The following is a 12816-nucleotide window of genomic DNA, read 5'->3' as shown; positions in this document are numbered from 1 at the left end:
ACAGGCAAAAACCTGACACTGTTAACATTCCTAAGATCGGCAGTAGGAAGCCTGTGACTGTTAACCATAACTCTCACTTGTACTCCTGATATGCAACACTGCAGTGACAGCAAAGAGCTCCTGAAAGCAAATTTGCTGTCTCCCTCCTTCAGCAGTTTGGGGAACCCCATGAAAAGGTTACAGGGAAGGTTGTGGTCCCTTTTGAGGGGTGGGGGCCTGAGGGAGTTATTTCCAAATTTCCACAGGCAGTGGTCCTGATCATGGTGGCTGCCTCTGTTTGATTATGGGCACATCCCTTTCCCTTGCAGCTCCTCATGCCTTAACCCACTTGACTGACAAAGACTCCCAACCCTCTGTATAGCATTTTCAGAGGGCTCTGAAAGCAGGGAGAATGCATAACATTTCAGCCACTGCCTTTCCTTAGTGCAGTACTGGGTGCTTCCCATAGATTCCACCTGTACCACAAAAATCTACCTGCCCTTGGATAGGAAGTGAGCTACCACCTTAGGCTTTCCAACAACACACTTGCACCCCCTACTTGAGTTATTCTGATTCTATTAAAGCTCCAGCACAAGTACAGTAGTTGCTATAGGCAGAGACCAGAAAGGGAACCAAAATAACAAAGATTACCAATCCGTACCTGTGAGGGGAATGGTTAGCAATTTAGCAGGTGGTAGGAAAATTCCTGGCATTGATTTTGGCTCAGAAAGTTTCCCTCCCTCTGAAGGTGGCTGCTGGACTTGGAAAGTTATGCCATCTTCCCTTTCGTTGTCATCTTCTTCCAAATCAGAAAGGTGATAGTCGTCCTCTTGAGAGAGATCGGTGAAACCTTTCGTGACCACTCCAGGGCGTGGGTCCAGAATGGTACCAAGGTTAGGCTTTGCCAACTGCTGCCAGTGGGATAGGGTCAAAGAGCCTGGTGGAGAAGAAATACACACAAATGGCACACAAACAAAGAGGTGAGATGTATTCGCGAAGGCTTTCATGGCTGGGATCTAGTGGTTGTTATGGGTTTTTCGGGCTCTTTGGTCGTGTTCTGAAGGTTGTTCTTCCTAACGTTTCGCCAGTCTCTGTGGCCGGCATCTTCAGAGGACAGCACGTAGAGTGTGGAACTCTGAAGATGCCGGCCACAGAGACTGGTGAAACATTAGGAAGAACAACCTTCAGAACACGGCCAAAGAGCCCGAAAAACCCACAACAACCAAAGCGGTGAGATTTTCACACCGCATCCTTCTTATTCCCCGGCATAAGGAAAAATATTATTCGGCCCCTGAGTTCCAGAGAAGATTTTAATCAGGCAATGGCAATAAGGGTCTACTTTCTTCACCTGTTCCATTTCCACAAACAACTTGAGCCAGAGAATTTATCATTATTTTTGTTTTAGTGAAAGGGGGGAAAGGGCTTGTCCAGACCATAGCATTCCAGGTGCACTGTTTCATGCTTAACTGAAAGGGTGGAGGTGGGGTGGAGGGGACAGCAATACAGGAGGGGTAACAGAGTAAGCCGGAGAAAGAGAAAAGGAACCTGAAGAGGGTTAGGGTTTTGACACAATAGGATCTCTGTGCCCACAGAATGCCATTTGGATGAACAGCCAACAGCAAGGCAGTGATTGGCTGATGATCCCAAGGGCTGGGCTGGCTGTAAAGTGAGAGTCCACTGTCATTAACTTACCTTCAAGAGGTTTGACAATCTGCAGTTTCTCTGGGAAGTGGGAGCGCAAGAGGCTAGAAGTTCCAGAGAAGTCAGAAAGTTCTGAGCTGCTTCCCAGGGAAAGGCTGCTCTCGATCGGAGTGCTATAACCACTGGATTCTTCCTTCTGCTCTGCCAGCAAACGCACCTTGGGCTCCCACTCCTCTTCATAGAACTGCTTTTCACTCAGGTAGTTCTGATGACGGAGACGAAGCCTGTTCTGAGCAGTGGCTAAATCATCTTCTCCAGGAACACCAGGATGGCTCAGCTTTTGAGACTCTCTGTGGGAACATGATGAAGCAAGATGTTAAAATACCAACTTTTTTGGGGGGGAAGGGGAACAAAAATACATATATGGCTTGTTAAAATAGTAAAAAAATAGTAAAAAAATGTAGATTTGAAGCCAGAACTCTTTTGATTAAGCATAATACCAGAGAGCTTTGAAAAACAAAATGTATACTTAACACTGCATATTTTAACAGCCACAAGGATTATATTCGCACAATATTAGAAGAATGAAGAAACACCTACAGATTAAGAAATAATTAAAAAGTTATTGGACTGTGCAGAAATGAACAGACTGACACTGAAAATCAAAGGAAAGGAAGATGCAGAATATTATCAAACATGGAACCTGTTTTATCAATGGTTACAAGCATGTTGTATAGATTAAGAGTTTAATATGTATTGTAGCTGCATTAAAAGGTAAAAGTAAAGGTTCCCCTTGACAATTTTTGTCCAATTGTGTTCGACTCTAGGGGGCGGTGCTCATCCCCGTTTCCAAGCCATAGAGCCAGCGTTTTGTCCGAGGACAATCTTCCGTGGTCACATGGCCAGTGTGACTTAAACACGGAACGCTGTTACCTTCCCACCGAGGTGGTCCCTATTTATCTACTTGTAGCTGCATTAAGAAATGATTATAAGCTGAATCCAGGTGACACAATGCTAAATAAGCATGGATGGACTTTATATTATAATAATAATAATAATAATAATAATAATAATAATAATAATAATAATAATAATAATAATAATAATAATAATAATAATAATAATAATAATAATAATAATAATAATAATAATAATAATATTTTTTTAAAGACCAAGTTTTTGAGTTAGTAGTGGGCAGCATACAGTCTGTCTGCCTCCCCTTTGTAGCCAATGGGTGATTTTTAAAACCACATATAATACTGGTTGTTGCTGATGGCAGCAAAAGAAGTATGTGGCTGTTATGCTGGTGAAGTAGGAATAATTTACAATTACTTCCGCACAATACTGTGCCAAGGCTCCCTATAACTTTGCAATGCCATCCCTGAGTGAACAACCTGTCCCCCCCAAGTGGATGAAGATTCAGGGCCAGACAGCCCCAAGATTGTCTCTGTGCAATGAAAGGAATGTCACCTTTTCCTTAGTTACTCATCCATTTTCTGAAGTAAAATTTCTGTGCCTTTGTAAATATGCCAAAATATTTTCCACAGTGGATGAATATTTGCAAGAGGAATAGAATTTTCACATAGCATGCCACATTCAGAGAATAACAACACACACAGATATCAAAGAAGTATGGTACATGCACACACAGAGAGAGAGAGAGAGAGAGAGAGAGAGAGAGAGAGAGAGAGAGAAGATGGGAGAAGTGTTCTTTTGTTTGATTCGGGATAACAGAAACTGCCTCCACAATAAACTCTCCTACAAGTGGAGCATCGAATGGTGACAGTGGACGCTCCATTACTCTGTCTGAAGTGATAATAAGTATTACTTGCTACTCAGAAGTGTTCTCTGACCTGGCTGTCTGAGACTGATCTTCCTTTCCTTCCACACCTTGCAAGCCAGAATGAAAAGGTTTTGCTGTCATAACAACACTTGATTGATTTGACCCTGGAATGGGCAATGGGACAGGACACAATGCAGAACGGCTACGTACAATATTAGCAATTTTGACGGTATCAAATACATGCTTTTGCTGATCCCTAAAATAGAAAACAGAGAATGATTATTAAAATGCATCTAAAGCCTGTTCCGAACGAGGCAGATATTTATTCTGTGTATCACAGACACTGGAACATTCAGATATTCCAAACCAGTCATTTTGTGGTTCATGTTTTGTTTTGCTTTGAAACAAAACAAACAAACAAGCATTCCCTTCTACAGGCTCACTTCTTTCTATCTATGTGGACATGCCTGCTTTTCCTCTTCTCTGATCCCATGGGTCCTCTGTGAACTCACATTTCTAAGCTAAGTCCTTTCCCACCTTGCCCCTCCCAAAGGGCTTATGCCATTTGTTTGCTTTCTACCCCTTTCTTTCTGTATCACACAGTTTATTCTCTTTCCCCTCCATTCAACCATTTATTTTCTCTTAACACAGAACATTCTTCCTGCATTTTTCAATTCCTCTTTTTAAAACATTTAAATCCTGACTCTGTAAATGTTAAAGCTCTACCAAATAAAAACTCAATTAAACATTTTAAAAACCCAGCATTTTAGGAACAAATGAAAACAATTGTGGTGATGCCAATTCCTAGGGTCCCTTTAAGCAAGCCAAAAAGCTTTCCATAAAAGACAAGTTTTCTCCCAAAGCTCCAAGCTAAGAAGCTGGCAAGGAGGTAGATAAATGTGTGGATCTCTTTAATCTCCCTTCACCACTCTCATACTTGATGGGCTATGCGGGCAGGGCATGTGCCTACTTATTGCAGCACAGAGCCTTCTTGCACAGTGAAGAGCCTGGGCTCACCTGGGAGGGAACTGTGCCTCAGATCCTCCCACCTGGCCCAAGGCTTCTCAGGTTATCCTGGGAGTACAGGAGGAAGATGGGCCACAGAAGCTCCCATGCTGCCTGAGTAACTGAAGGAGGAAATGTTAGCTATCGCTACAAGCAACTGGCAAAGAACTGCAAACATGATTTTTTTTTAAAAAATCCTTGGAAGCACAAAACAAAGAACACTGAGATTGCAGATCTACAGCAAAGTGTTCATTAAAAGACTTTAAGGGGATAAAAGTTAACTTTTTCTGAAAATACCACTTGGCCTTGCAGTTATTAGAAATGGATACAAATATCAGTCTGTAACAGTGACCCCTTCCTTAGTTAACATTCCACTTGGGGTACCCTAACACTTATTATATGTAGCTGCTTTTGAAAGGTGTTCAGAAACTACAGCTAGTCCAAAACACTTTACATTTCATTGTAAATGGAATATTCAGGCCCACTTATACCAGACAGTCTTAATCCTAGTGCTGACAACAGCAGGGACATGTCAAAATCGTTAAAGATAGAAAGCAAAGAATGTTACTTACTTTTGTTTCAAAGCAGATTCTGCATCCAGACTTTGTTCTTTCCGCATGGTCCCTTCAATCTCTGCCAGCAAGGATTCCTTAAAGGAGTAGATTGTACATTAGACGACTCCTATGTGTTCCTCAAGACACATAAAGGAAAATTGGCAGCATGCATTTTCTTTCTTTTCCCCCCATTTTTTTATTTTTTACTTTATATACACATATCCGTACATAGAGATATATATACACACATATGCCTAAATCTCTATCTACAAATGATACATGCTTTAGAGCAGGGGTGTCCAACCTTTCACCTTCCCTGGGCCACATTAGAAGATGAAAATTTGGTTTGGGCCGCACATAAATTTGGTTCGGGCCGCATGGGGGCAGCCCTAGCCATCTTCCACAGCCCCGCTCTAAGTGCGCTTACCAGCAGCTGCAATCTCAGACAGCAGAGGCTGCCAGCTTCGACTCCGGTGGCTTTATGGGGCCAGGAGGGGGTCCACCCATTGACAGGGATGGCGCAATACAGTCACGCAGCTCCCCTGTCCCCTCCCCTCCCGCTCCTTCCTTCCCTCTCTTCCCCTCTACTGTTGTGACATGCCCCAGCTGCATTCCGGCCGCAAGCGCCGGCTGCAAGTGCCGGCCCAGTGCAATTTCTTTAAAAATAAAAAATTGCACTGGGCCTCATTATGAGCCAACCTGGGCCGCAAACGGCCCTCAGGCCGCAGGTTGGACAAGCCTGCTGTAGAGCTTAGCCTACAAGCCTTTTGTATAATAACACATTTCTTTCAGCAGTGTCTTCTCCTCATTATTCCTTTTGGTCATTTTCTATTTATTACAAAGTTTTTGCTTTCCACCATTCGTAGAACATGTTCCAGCTTTCATAGCAAGTTGACTTTTCTTGCCCTTTTAATCTCTTTGTAAGTCTATCCATTTCAGCGCACTCTAATATTTTTCTGATAATCACTTCGTCTTTTGGTGGGTCTCCCTCCTTCCATACTTGTGCCCATGCTAATCTAGCAGCTGTAAGGACATGTGATATTAAGTAATAACTTTGCTTATTTATATTATTTGGTATTAGTCCCAATAAAAAAGTTTCTGGTTTAAATTGTATTTCTTGCTTAGTCATTTGTTTAATCCATGTATACATTTTGACCCAATATTTCTTTGCAGTATCACATGTCCACCATGTGTGGTAATAGGTTCCTTCTTGGTTTTTACATTTCCAGCACTTATTCGAAATATTGGCAGAAATTTTTGCAAGTCTGGATGGAGGGAGATGCAGCATGCATTTTCTTTTCTCAGTTTAACAAAACAAAGGGACAGGTGATAACTTTGGATTTTTTTCCTGGATTCCCTGCTTTTCTCCACAAGACCTGTTTCCTATCCCCCTTCCACCATTTAGCTACTCCTGTTTTACTGCAGATGTTCTCATCAGTTGCTTAGAAAGCAGGGGCAAACCCAACTTTCAGACATGGGCATGAGCCTCGATTTGGAGGTTCATGCCATGCATTCTCTTCCCCTGCCTCTCTCCTGGTCAATGATCCACTCACCAGTCAGAGCGCACTCCTCTCCTCCTCCTCTTTGGCTGTTCAACCAGTCCCCAGCAGGGGCACAGATGATGCCTGTCCTGCCTCCTAGTCTAACTGGGTGATCAGCCAAGGAGGTGGGGCAGGGAAACCTGTGCTCCTGCCGGAGACTGGTCGAACAGCCAAAGTGGAGGAGGAGAGGAGAGTGTGCTGACTGGTGAGTGGGGAATCTAGCCAGGGAAGTGGAGGAAGGGAACGTATCACATCCGTGCTGCTTCGCATAACAACTGGCATGAGCCTCTGAACAGAGGTTCATTCCCATCTCTAACCGGGAAGCAACCAGAACATGGGATTCACCATAAAAAGATATCTCCAATTAGAACAAAGGAAAAAAAAAATCCCCTTATTCCAAGCCAAACTATCAATGTGTCCACAGCTTCAAAATCTCCTGGATAAGACTGCAGCTATATATATATATATGGTCGATTTCAGTGAGAACTGAGCCAAAACAAACCTGAACTTGCTAGCAGTTCTAGGAAAACCAAAGGAAACTCAGCTAAAAACCACAGGGTGTGAACAGGTTCTTATGGCGTTGAAACAAGTGACATTCATTATAATAAATTCAAAGCAGGCTCATTTTTCTGAAATCACATAGGTATTCTTTTTATGTAACGTAAAAAGAACGAATAATTATGCCGAGAACAAATGAAACTTTCAATACCAGTGGATTTCTGAGAAAGAAACCTGAGAGTTGAAATGAATTGTTTCTTAAAAAACTGTCAAGACAGGTATCAGCTAGCAGCTGCATTTCTGCAGTGCCGTCAAAATGAAAAGGTGCTTCCTGGACAGTAATGAAGAAATGAAGTAATTCCAAATGATACACTTACTGTTTGATCTGTATGCCTGGAATACTTTAAAATAATTCCCTTTTAATGTTAGGTTTAAATGCTGCAATGGTCAGCAAGACATAAAATTAAGCCTCAGCTAAGCAGGTAAGTTACCAATAATCGCAGCCTATGCATATAGCATTACTTCTTCTAATTTTAATTAGGCATCATTTTAAGATTCATGCCTTTCCTAGCAAAATTCCTTTTCATGATCTTCCAGTAACTCTTTCTATACTTTCTATGCATGAACCCCTTCAGAACCAAGTATTAAGCAATATTCTTGTGTTTTTTTTTCCTTTTGCTCTAGCCTTAACAATGCATTTTGTGTGGGTTAGAGCACTGGTTCTCAACCTTGGCTTACTCAGGAGTTGTGGACTGCAACTCCCAGAAGCCTTCACCACCAACTGTGCTGGCTGGGGTTTCTGGGAGTTGCAGTTCAAAAATATCCAAGTAACAAAGGTTGGGAACCTAGGGGTTAGAGCAAAAGCAATGAATAGTACACTTTTGCTCAACCCCCAACAATGAAATGTATAATTCCCTGCCTCTACTGATTTTAGTATTATTGTAATGGATTCCTTGCATAATGTTTTCAATGGATCTTTTGATGTCCTCTGTGTTTCCTTGTGTCTTTTGCTGTTCAGGAGGAGGAGGAGGAGGAAAAAGGAAGGTACAAATAATGCCTGCAAAACAAGGATAGTCATTTATTTTTCTTCTTCTTCTTGATAAAGAAAAATGAATGCATCTATATCCTTGATCAGCAGGAGTTACCTGCACCTTCCTTACTTCCAGCTGCTGCTGAGACAGCAAAAGGCACAAGGAAGTGCAGAGGGCATCAAAAGCTCCATTGAAAACATTATGCAGGAATTCCATTGCAGTAATACTAAAATCAAAAGAGGCAGGGATTTCTAAATTTCATTGTTGGGGCTAGAGCAAAAGTACTTTTCGGAATCTTCCACAGTGTATGACAACAGAACTTCAGGACAGATTATAAAAGTAACACCAGAATCACAGTATGCACGAGAAATGTCTTCACCCTTCTTACACGGCATTGCATCTTTTGTCTTCTCCAAATGAGACCATCTTACCCACAAAAAAATAAAACTAAAAATAAAAGAGGGCAGGAAACCTAAGGAAAGGCTAAATGTAACAGATGGAATCGTAGTTGGGGGAGCCCTCAGCTAACTGCCAGCTCACCCTCGCCCTCAATTCCCAGGAGCAAGGACTTCCAAACATGCCCTTGAGGTTTCAAGTGACTTAAAAGCAGCTGGCAGCACCAAAGACTCTGCTGAACTGTCGGGACCTGTTGCACTGAGAGAATGTGGGGGAGGAGTTACCACAGGAAATGCTCCACAGGACTGGGGGCGGCAGAGAAGGCTGGCCCGGCAGACTTTGCTGCGCAGTCCTTTCACTTCTTCTTGTGACTCGTGCAACATGCCCAGGCACTCTGCATTCCGCTCCTGTAAATCGTGCAGCTGCAAGAATACGACAGTCCAGTCATTTTAACTGGCAGAGATCACAACACATATTGAAGGAATCAACCACGGGCAATCCAAGGGAAAAAAAATATCACATTTCAGCGTCTGTTTGGAAGAGCAGCTTGAAAATGAGCCCCTCCCCTTGCCCCAGGCAAAAGAAATGAAGGCAAAACACTTCCGTTCTGGATCTCCACATTTGTGATGCTTCGTGTAGCATCAGTATCTTTTCCTAATTTTGTTTCTTTTTGGGCTCAGTGTAAATACCACAAAATAACTCTCTAGCAGAAAGGGAAGAGAGCAAGAAGTGTCTGCCTGCTATTTTTCAGGATTCCCTTTTTCTTCCTTGTTGGAGTAATGATTTCTCTCCAGTGAAGGAGAGCTATCTGCAGTTGTTTTTCCACAGGCCTTTTTTATAGGTACATATTGGCTGAAATCCTATTGTGCAACTTTACATTGGACATTCAGCATTTTTCCAAGATTAAAGACCATTCCCCCCCTGTCCTGCAGCTTCCAAAGGTTTCCTCAGAATGAAAAGATATCCTGACAGCTGAGGTCAGTCCATCACCACCATGACCACCCTTAACTATTCCCCCTGTCTTGAAAAAGAAAGATTGTAATTGTCCTGCAGGCACCAGAGGTCTGCAGCCTGAATATGAATGTACGCATGCCTAAAAATACATCATCCTAAACATTTCTGACAGGTAGATAATTAGCACAACCTGTAAGGAACATAAGCATATAGCATGGTATAATTCTATTAGTTCTGCTTCAGCATAGGCATCCTTCAGTCTCGAGAGACTATGGTAACGTGGTCTGTATCGAGGAGTGTCCTCTCCAGAGCATGAAGCCTGGGTAAAGTAATATGGAGGATAGGCTGTTACCCAAGCAGCAGATCCCCCCTCTCCACATTGCTGAAATGGTCCAATGGAAAGGCAAGAGCCAATACAACTGGTTCCAGCAACGTCGCAGGAGTTGGCAGAACGACACGAACTGCCTTCGGGACTCCAGCTCTGGATTTGGCCTCTAGGTTAACTCCTGAAGCCTTTTCCATGAGTGGATATAGCCACAAGGCAGTGGAGGTTTGAAATCGGAGTTTTCCTTCTCCTAGATGGGCTGCTTTCCATGGCTGACGAGCCCCACCTACCCAGCTTACAGTTCTGCTTACTGATTCAATAAAAAGAAGCAAAATTAGATCCCAATTCATGTTATCAGCAGAAATATTCCAGAAAAAAAGCCCAAATCTTAATTTGTTTTGAAAATGCACATAACTGACTGCTATTCACCAGAGAGGGAAATCTCTGTTCTTATTTTTCCCCACTTTAATCTCTTTCTCATGTGTCGAAGAGAGACATAGAAGGCACCAGTACCTCTGCTGTCAGCTGTCTCTGGGCATCTTTCGAAGCTTGCAGGTGCAGTTTCAATTCTTCCTTTTCAATTACATGCTGAGGACACAAGGAAAACAATTATCCCCCTGAAAATTACTCAAAGTAATAATTATCCTCTTCTTAACAGAACAAAATCCCCATCCTTCAAAAGATCCTTCTGAACACACAAACCTCTTTCATTTTATGCTGAAGATCAACAATCTGAGACAAGAGGGAGGAAATCTCTTCCTGGTAATGGAGAAGCTCCTCATTCTTTCTTGTCAATTCTTCACTCATATTCGCGATCTGAGCACTAGTCTCCCCTAAAAATATACCACAAGACACACGTTTACTTAAGAAAGTAGCTACCCAGCACCACAGTCGGCTGTGAAGAATCTGCATGTCACCTGGCAGATGAATCCACTCCGATCTGCTTTGGCTCAGAGGCTGTGGGTGCATCTGTGGCCTCTGCAACCACAATACCCTTTCAGGTCATCTCTCTGGGATGGGACTTAGAGGCACTCCGCCTTGCAGTGACTCTGGTCTTTTCCCGGATAGGTAAACTCAGAAGGGGCACTGCATGATTCCTGCTTAATACCTGGATTTTCGTGCTGTTGTCTCCCAGGTCTAACACACCAAGCAAACAGCTGAGAGATGTTGCTGACAGTCCGAGGTTTATCGCTACTAGTATGCTGATGACACCTAATCTGTTTTTCCATACACCTCCAAGGAAGTGGTGTTCATTCTTAAACTAATGCCTACTGTTAGCGATGGACTGGATGAGAGTGAAGAAACTGAAGGCGAATTTGGACAAGACAGAGATGATCCCTATCAGAAGAAAGGCAGGTCAGGGAATCTATATTGGATGGGATGACATTTCCCTTGAAAACTCAGGGCCATAGTTGGCGTGCATTGATGGACTCATCCCTGAGCCTGATTCCTCAGCTCTCAGCAGTTGCCAAGAGTGCACCTGTACAACTGCCTGATATTGCTGCAATAAAGTGAAACATATTTTAGTTATACAGTATCTCACTTGCATTACTGCAAGGCACTCTGTAGGGATTGCCTTTGAGGGCTGTTTGGAAATGTCAAGCTGGTTCAAAACACTACCGACTGTTAAGCAGGGCTGGTCAGAGGGATCATATCACTCCCTTGTTATAACAGCTTCATGGGCTAATGGTCTATTTCCAGGCCCAGTTCAAACAGCTGGTTATGACCTATAAAACACCCTCCAGTTATCTGAAGGGTGTATTTTCTGCATAACTTATCTCAGATTTTGAGATCTACAGGGGAGGCTATCCGTCCCTGACTTGCTCCTCTATGGAGGACATGAGAGACTAAAACTTTGGTGGCAGCTCCCAGGCTATGGGACTCCATCTCCTTTCTGTCCTTTTGCCAAAAGGCATAATAAAGTTTTCTTTTCAAGGAAGCTTTTGAGGACTGGATGAGAAAGGTGTTTTAGTAGGCAGTGCAATACTCTTTACAGATCTAGGATGTCTTTTTAATTGGTTTCAAACAAGTTGCTTTTTGTTAGTAATATATGTTTGATCATATTTAATTTCAGTTTATTGTGATTTTAGCTGCATCTCCTTCTCAAGTCATTTGTAAGCTGTCCTGGAACCTTCTACTGAGAGAAAGGCAGGACAGAAAGCAAATAAAAATAATACTTAAAAACAACTTTGAAGTTTGTCACAGAATAAACACAACTTGAATAAAATTACATTTTAAAAAAATCCATGCAACAAAAAAGCAACTGAAACATCAAAAAGTTGCATTCCAGTGGCTACATCCTACAGAGGGGTGTGTGTGTGCGCGCATGCGTGCGTGCATGTTGTTTATTTGTTTGGACCACAACATTAGCCAGGATTCTCTCAGTGCTCAGAGAAGTCTTAATAGCTCACTTAACAGTAAACTCTGCCTGGCATGTACTTTGATTGAAGATAGTGAAGATTTTAAGTCTAAAGAAAGACAGAGGAAATTGTATGGGGGAGGGTAGGAGGGCTAGTGTTCAGCATCTGGGTTGGTTCCTACTAATATCTGAAGCTTTAAGCTTTCAAAGAGCTCGATAAATCTATTGCATGTATGGAGCACTGATATGAGTATGTATTCCTGATTGTATTTCCAAGATTAAAAAAACATTCTATGTAATCCCAGTAGAAGATACTACCTGGATACTCACTGATCTCTTTGACACAGTCACTGACCAGTTGTTGCTCTTTCTCTTCGTACGTCATGGTTTCTGTCTTCAAATGGCATGCCTTTAAGAACAACAATCTCCATCAGTTTTTGAAGTAGATCCTGCGTGTAGATAAACTCTCTAGCCTCTGCACAGACCAGAAGTTCACCATAACTACAGCACAAGCTTTTGCAAATCTGGCAATTAATTGTGTGATCTGTTACCACTTAAACCATTTCCTCCATACCAGAGGACATTACTCAGGTGAATCCATGTGCAGATGGAAGATTTACAAAGATACATGCAAGGCATCAAAAGACTTAAGGAAGGGATGAAGCTATGTCATTTTACATTTATATGTAAATAAGTAATGTCAGTGTTATATATGTTTTGTATTTTTCCTGTTATGATCTGATGATCTAT

At 42.3% G+C, this 12816-nt stretch overlaps 1 protein-coding gene across 3 annotated transcripts in view; it reads right to left on the bottom strand.

Annotated features, from left to right (window-relative positions):
• The window catches only part of TRAK2 (trafficking kinesin protein 2), a 43991-nt gene that overhangs the window by 4482 nt on the left and 26693 nt on the right, over positions 1-12816 (bottom strand). For 2 of the 3 annotated variants that reach the window (XM_020811772.3, XM_020811774.3), the window contains 8 exons: positions 12385-12475; positions 10410-10540; positions 10221-10295; positions 8713-8850; positions 4981-5057; positions 3474-3659; positions 1672-1970; positions 641-916 (listed from right to left, as the gene is read on the bottom strand). In XM_020811772.3, coding sequence (XP_020667431.2) covers positions 641-916; positions 1672-1970; positions 3474-3659; positions 4981-5057; positions 8713-8850; positions 10221-10295; positions 10410-10540; positions 12385-12475 — 1273 coding nt within the window. The remainder of the gene's footprint in view (positions 1-640; positions 917-1671; positions 1971-3473; positions 3660-4980; positions 5058-8712; positions 8851-10220; positions 10296-10409; positions 10541-12384; positions 12476-12816) is intronic. The other variant, XM_020811773.3, reaches the window with a different exon arrangement.

The sequence above is a fragment of the Pogona vitticeps genome, chromosome 1, assembly GCF_051106095.1.
Source record: "Pogona vitticeps strain Pit_001003342236 chromosome 1, PviZW2.1, whole genome shotgun sequence".
In the NCBI taxonomy this organism is placed as follows: Eukaryota; Metazoa; Chordata; class Lepidosauria; order Squamata; family Agamidae; genus Pogona; species Pogona vitticeps.
This window is presented reverse-complemented; position numbering and strand designations above follow the sequence as displayed.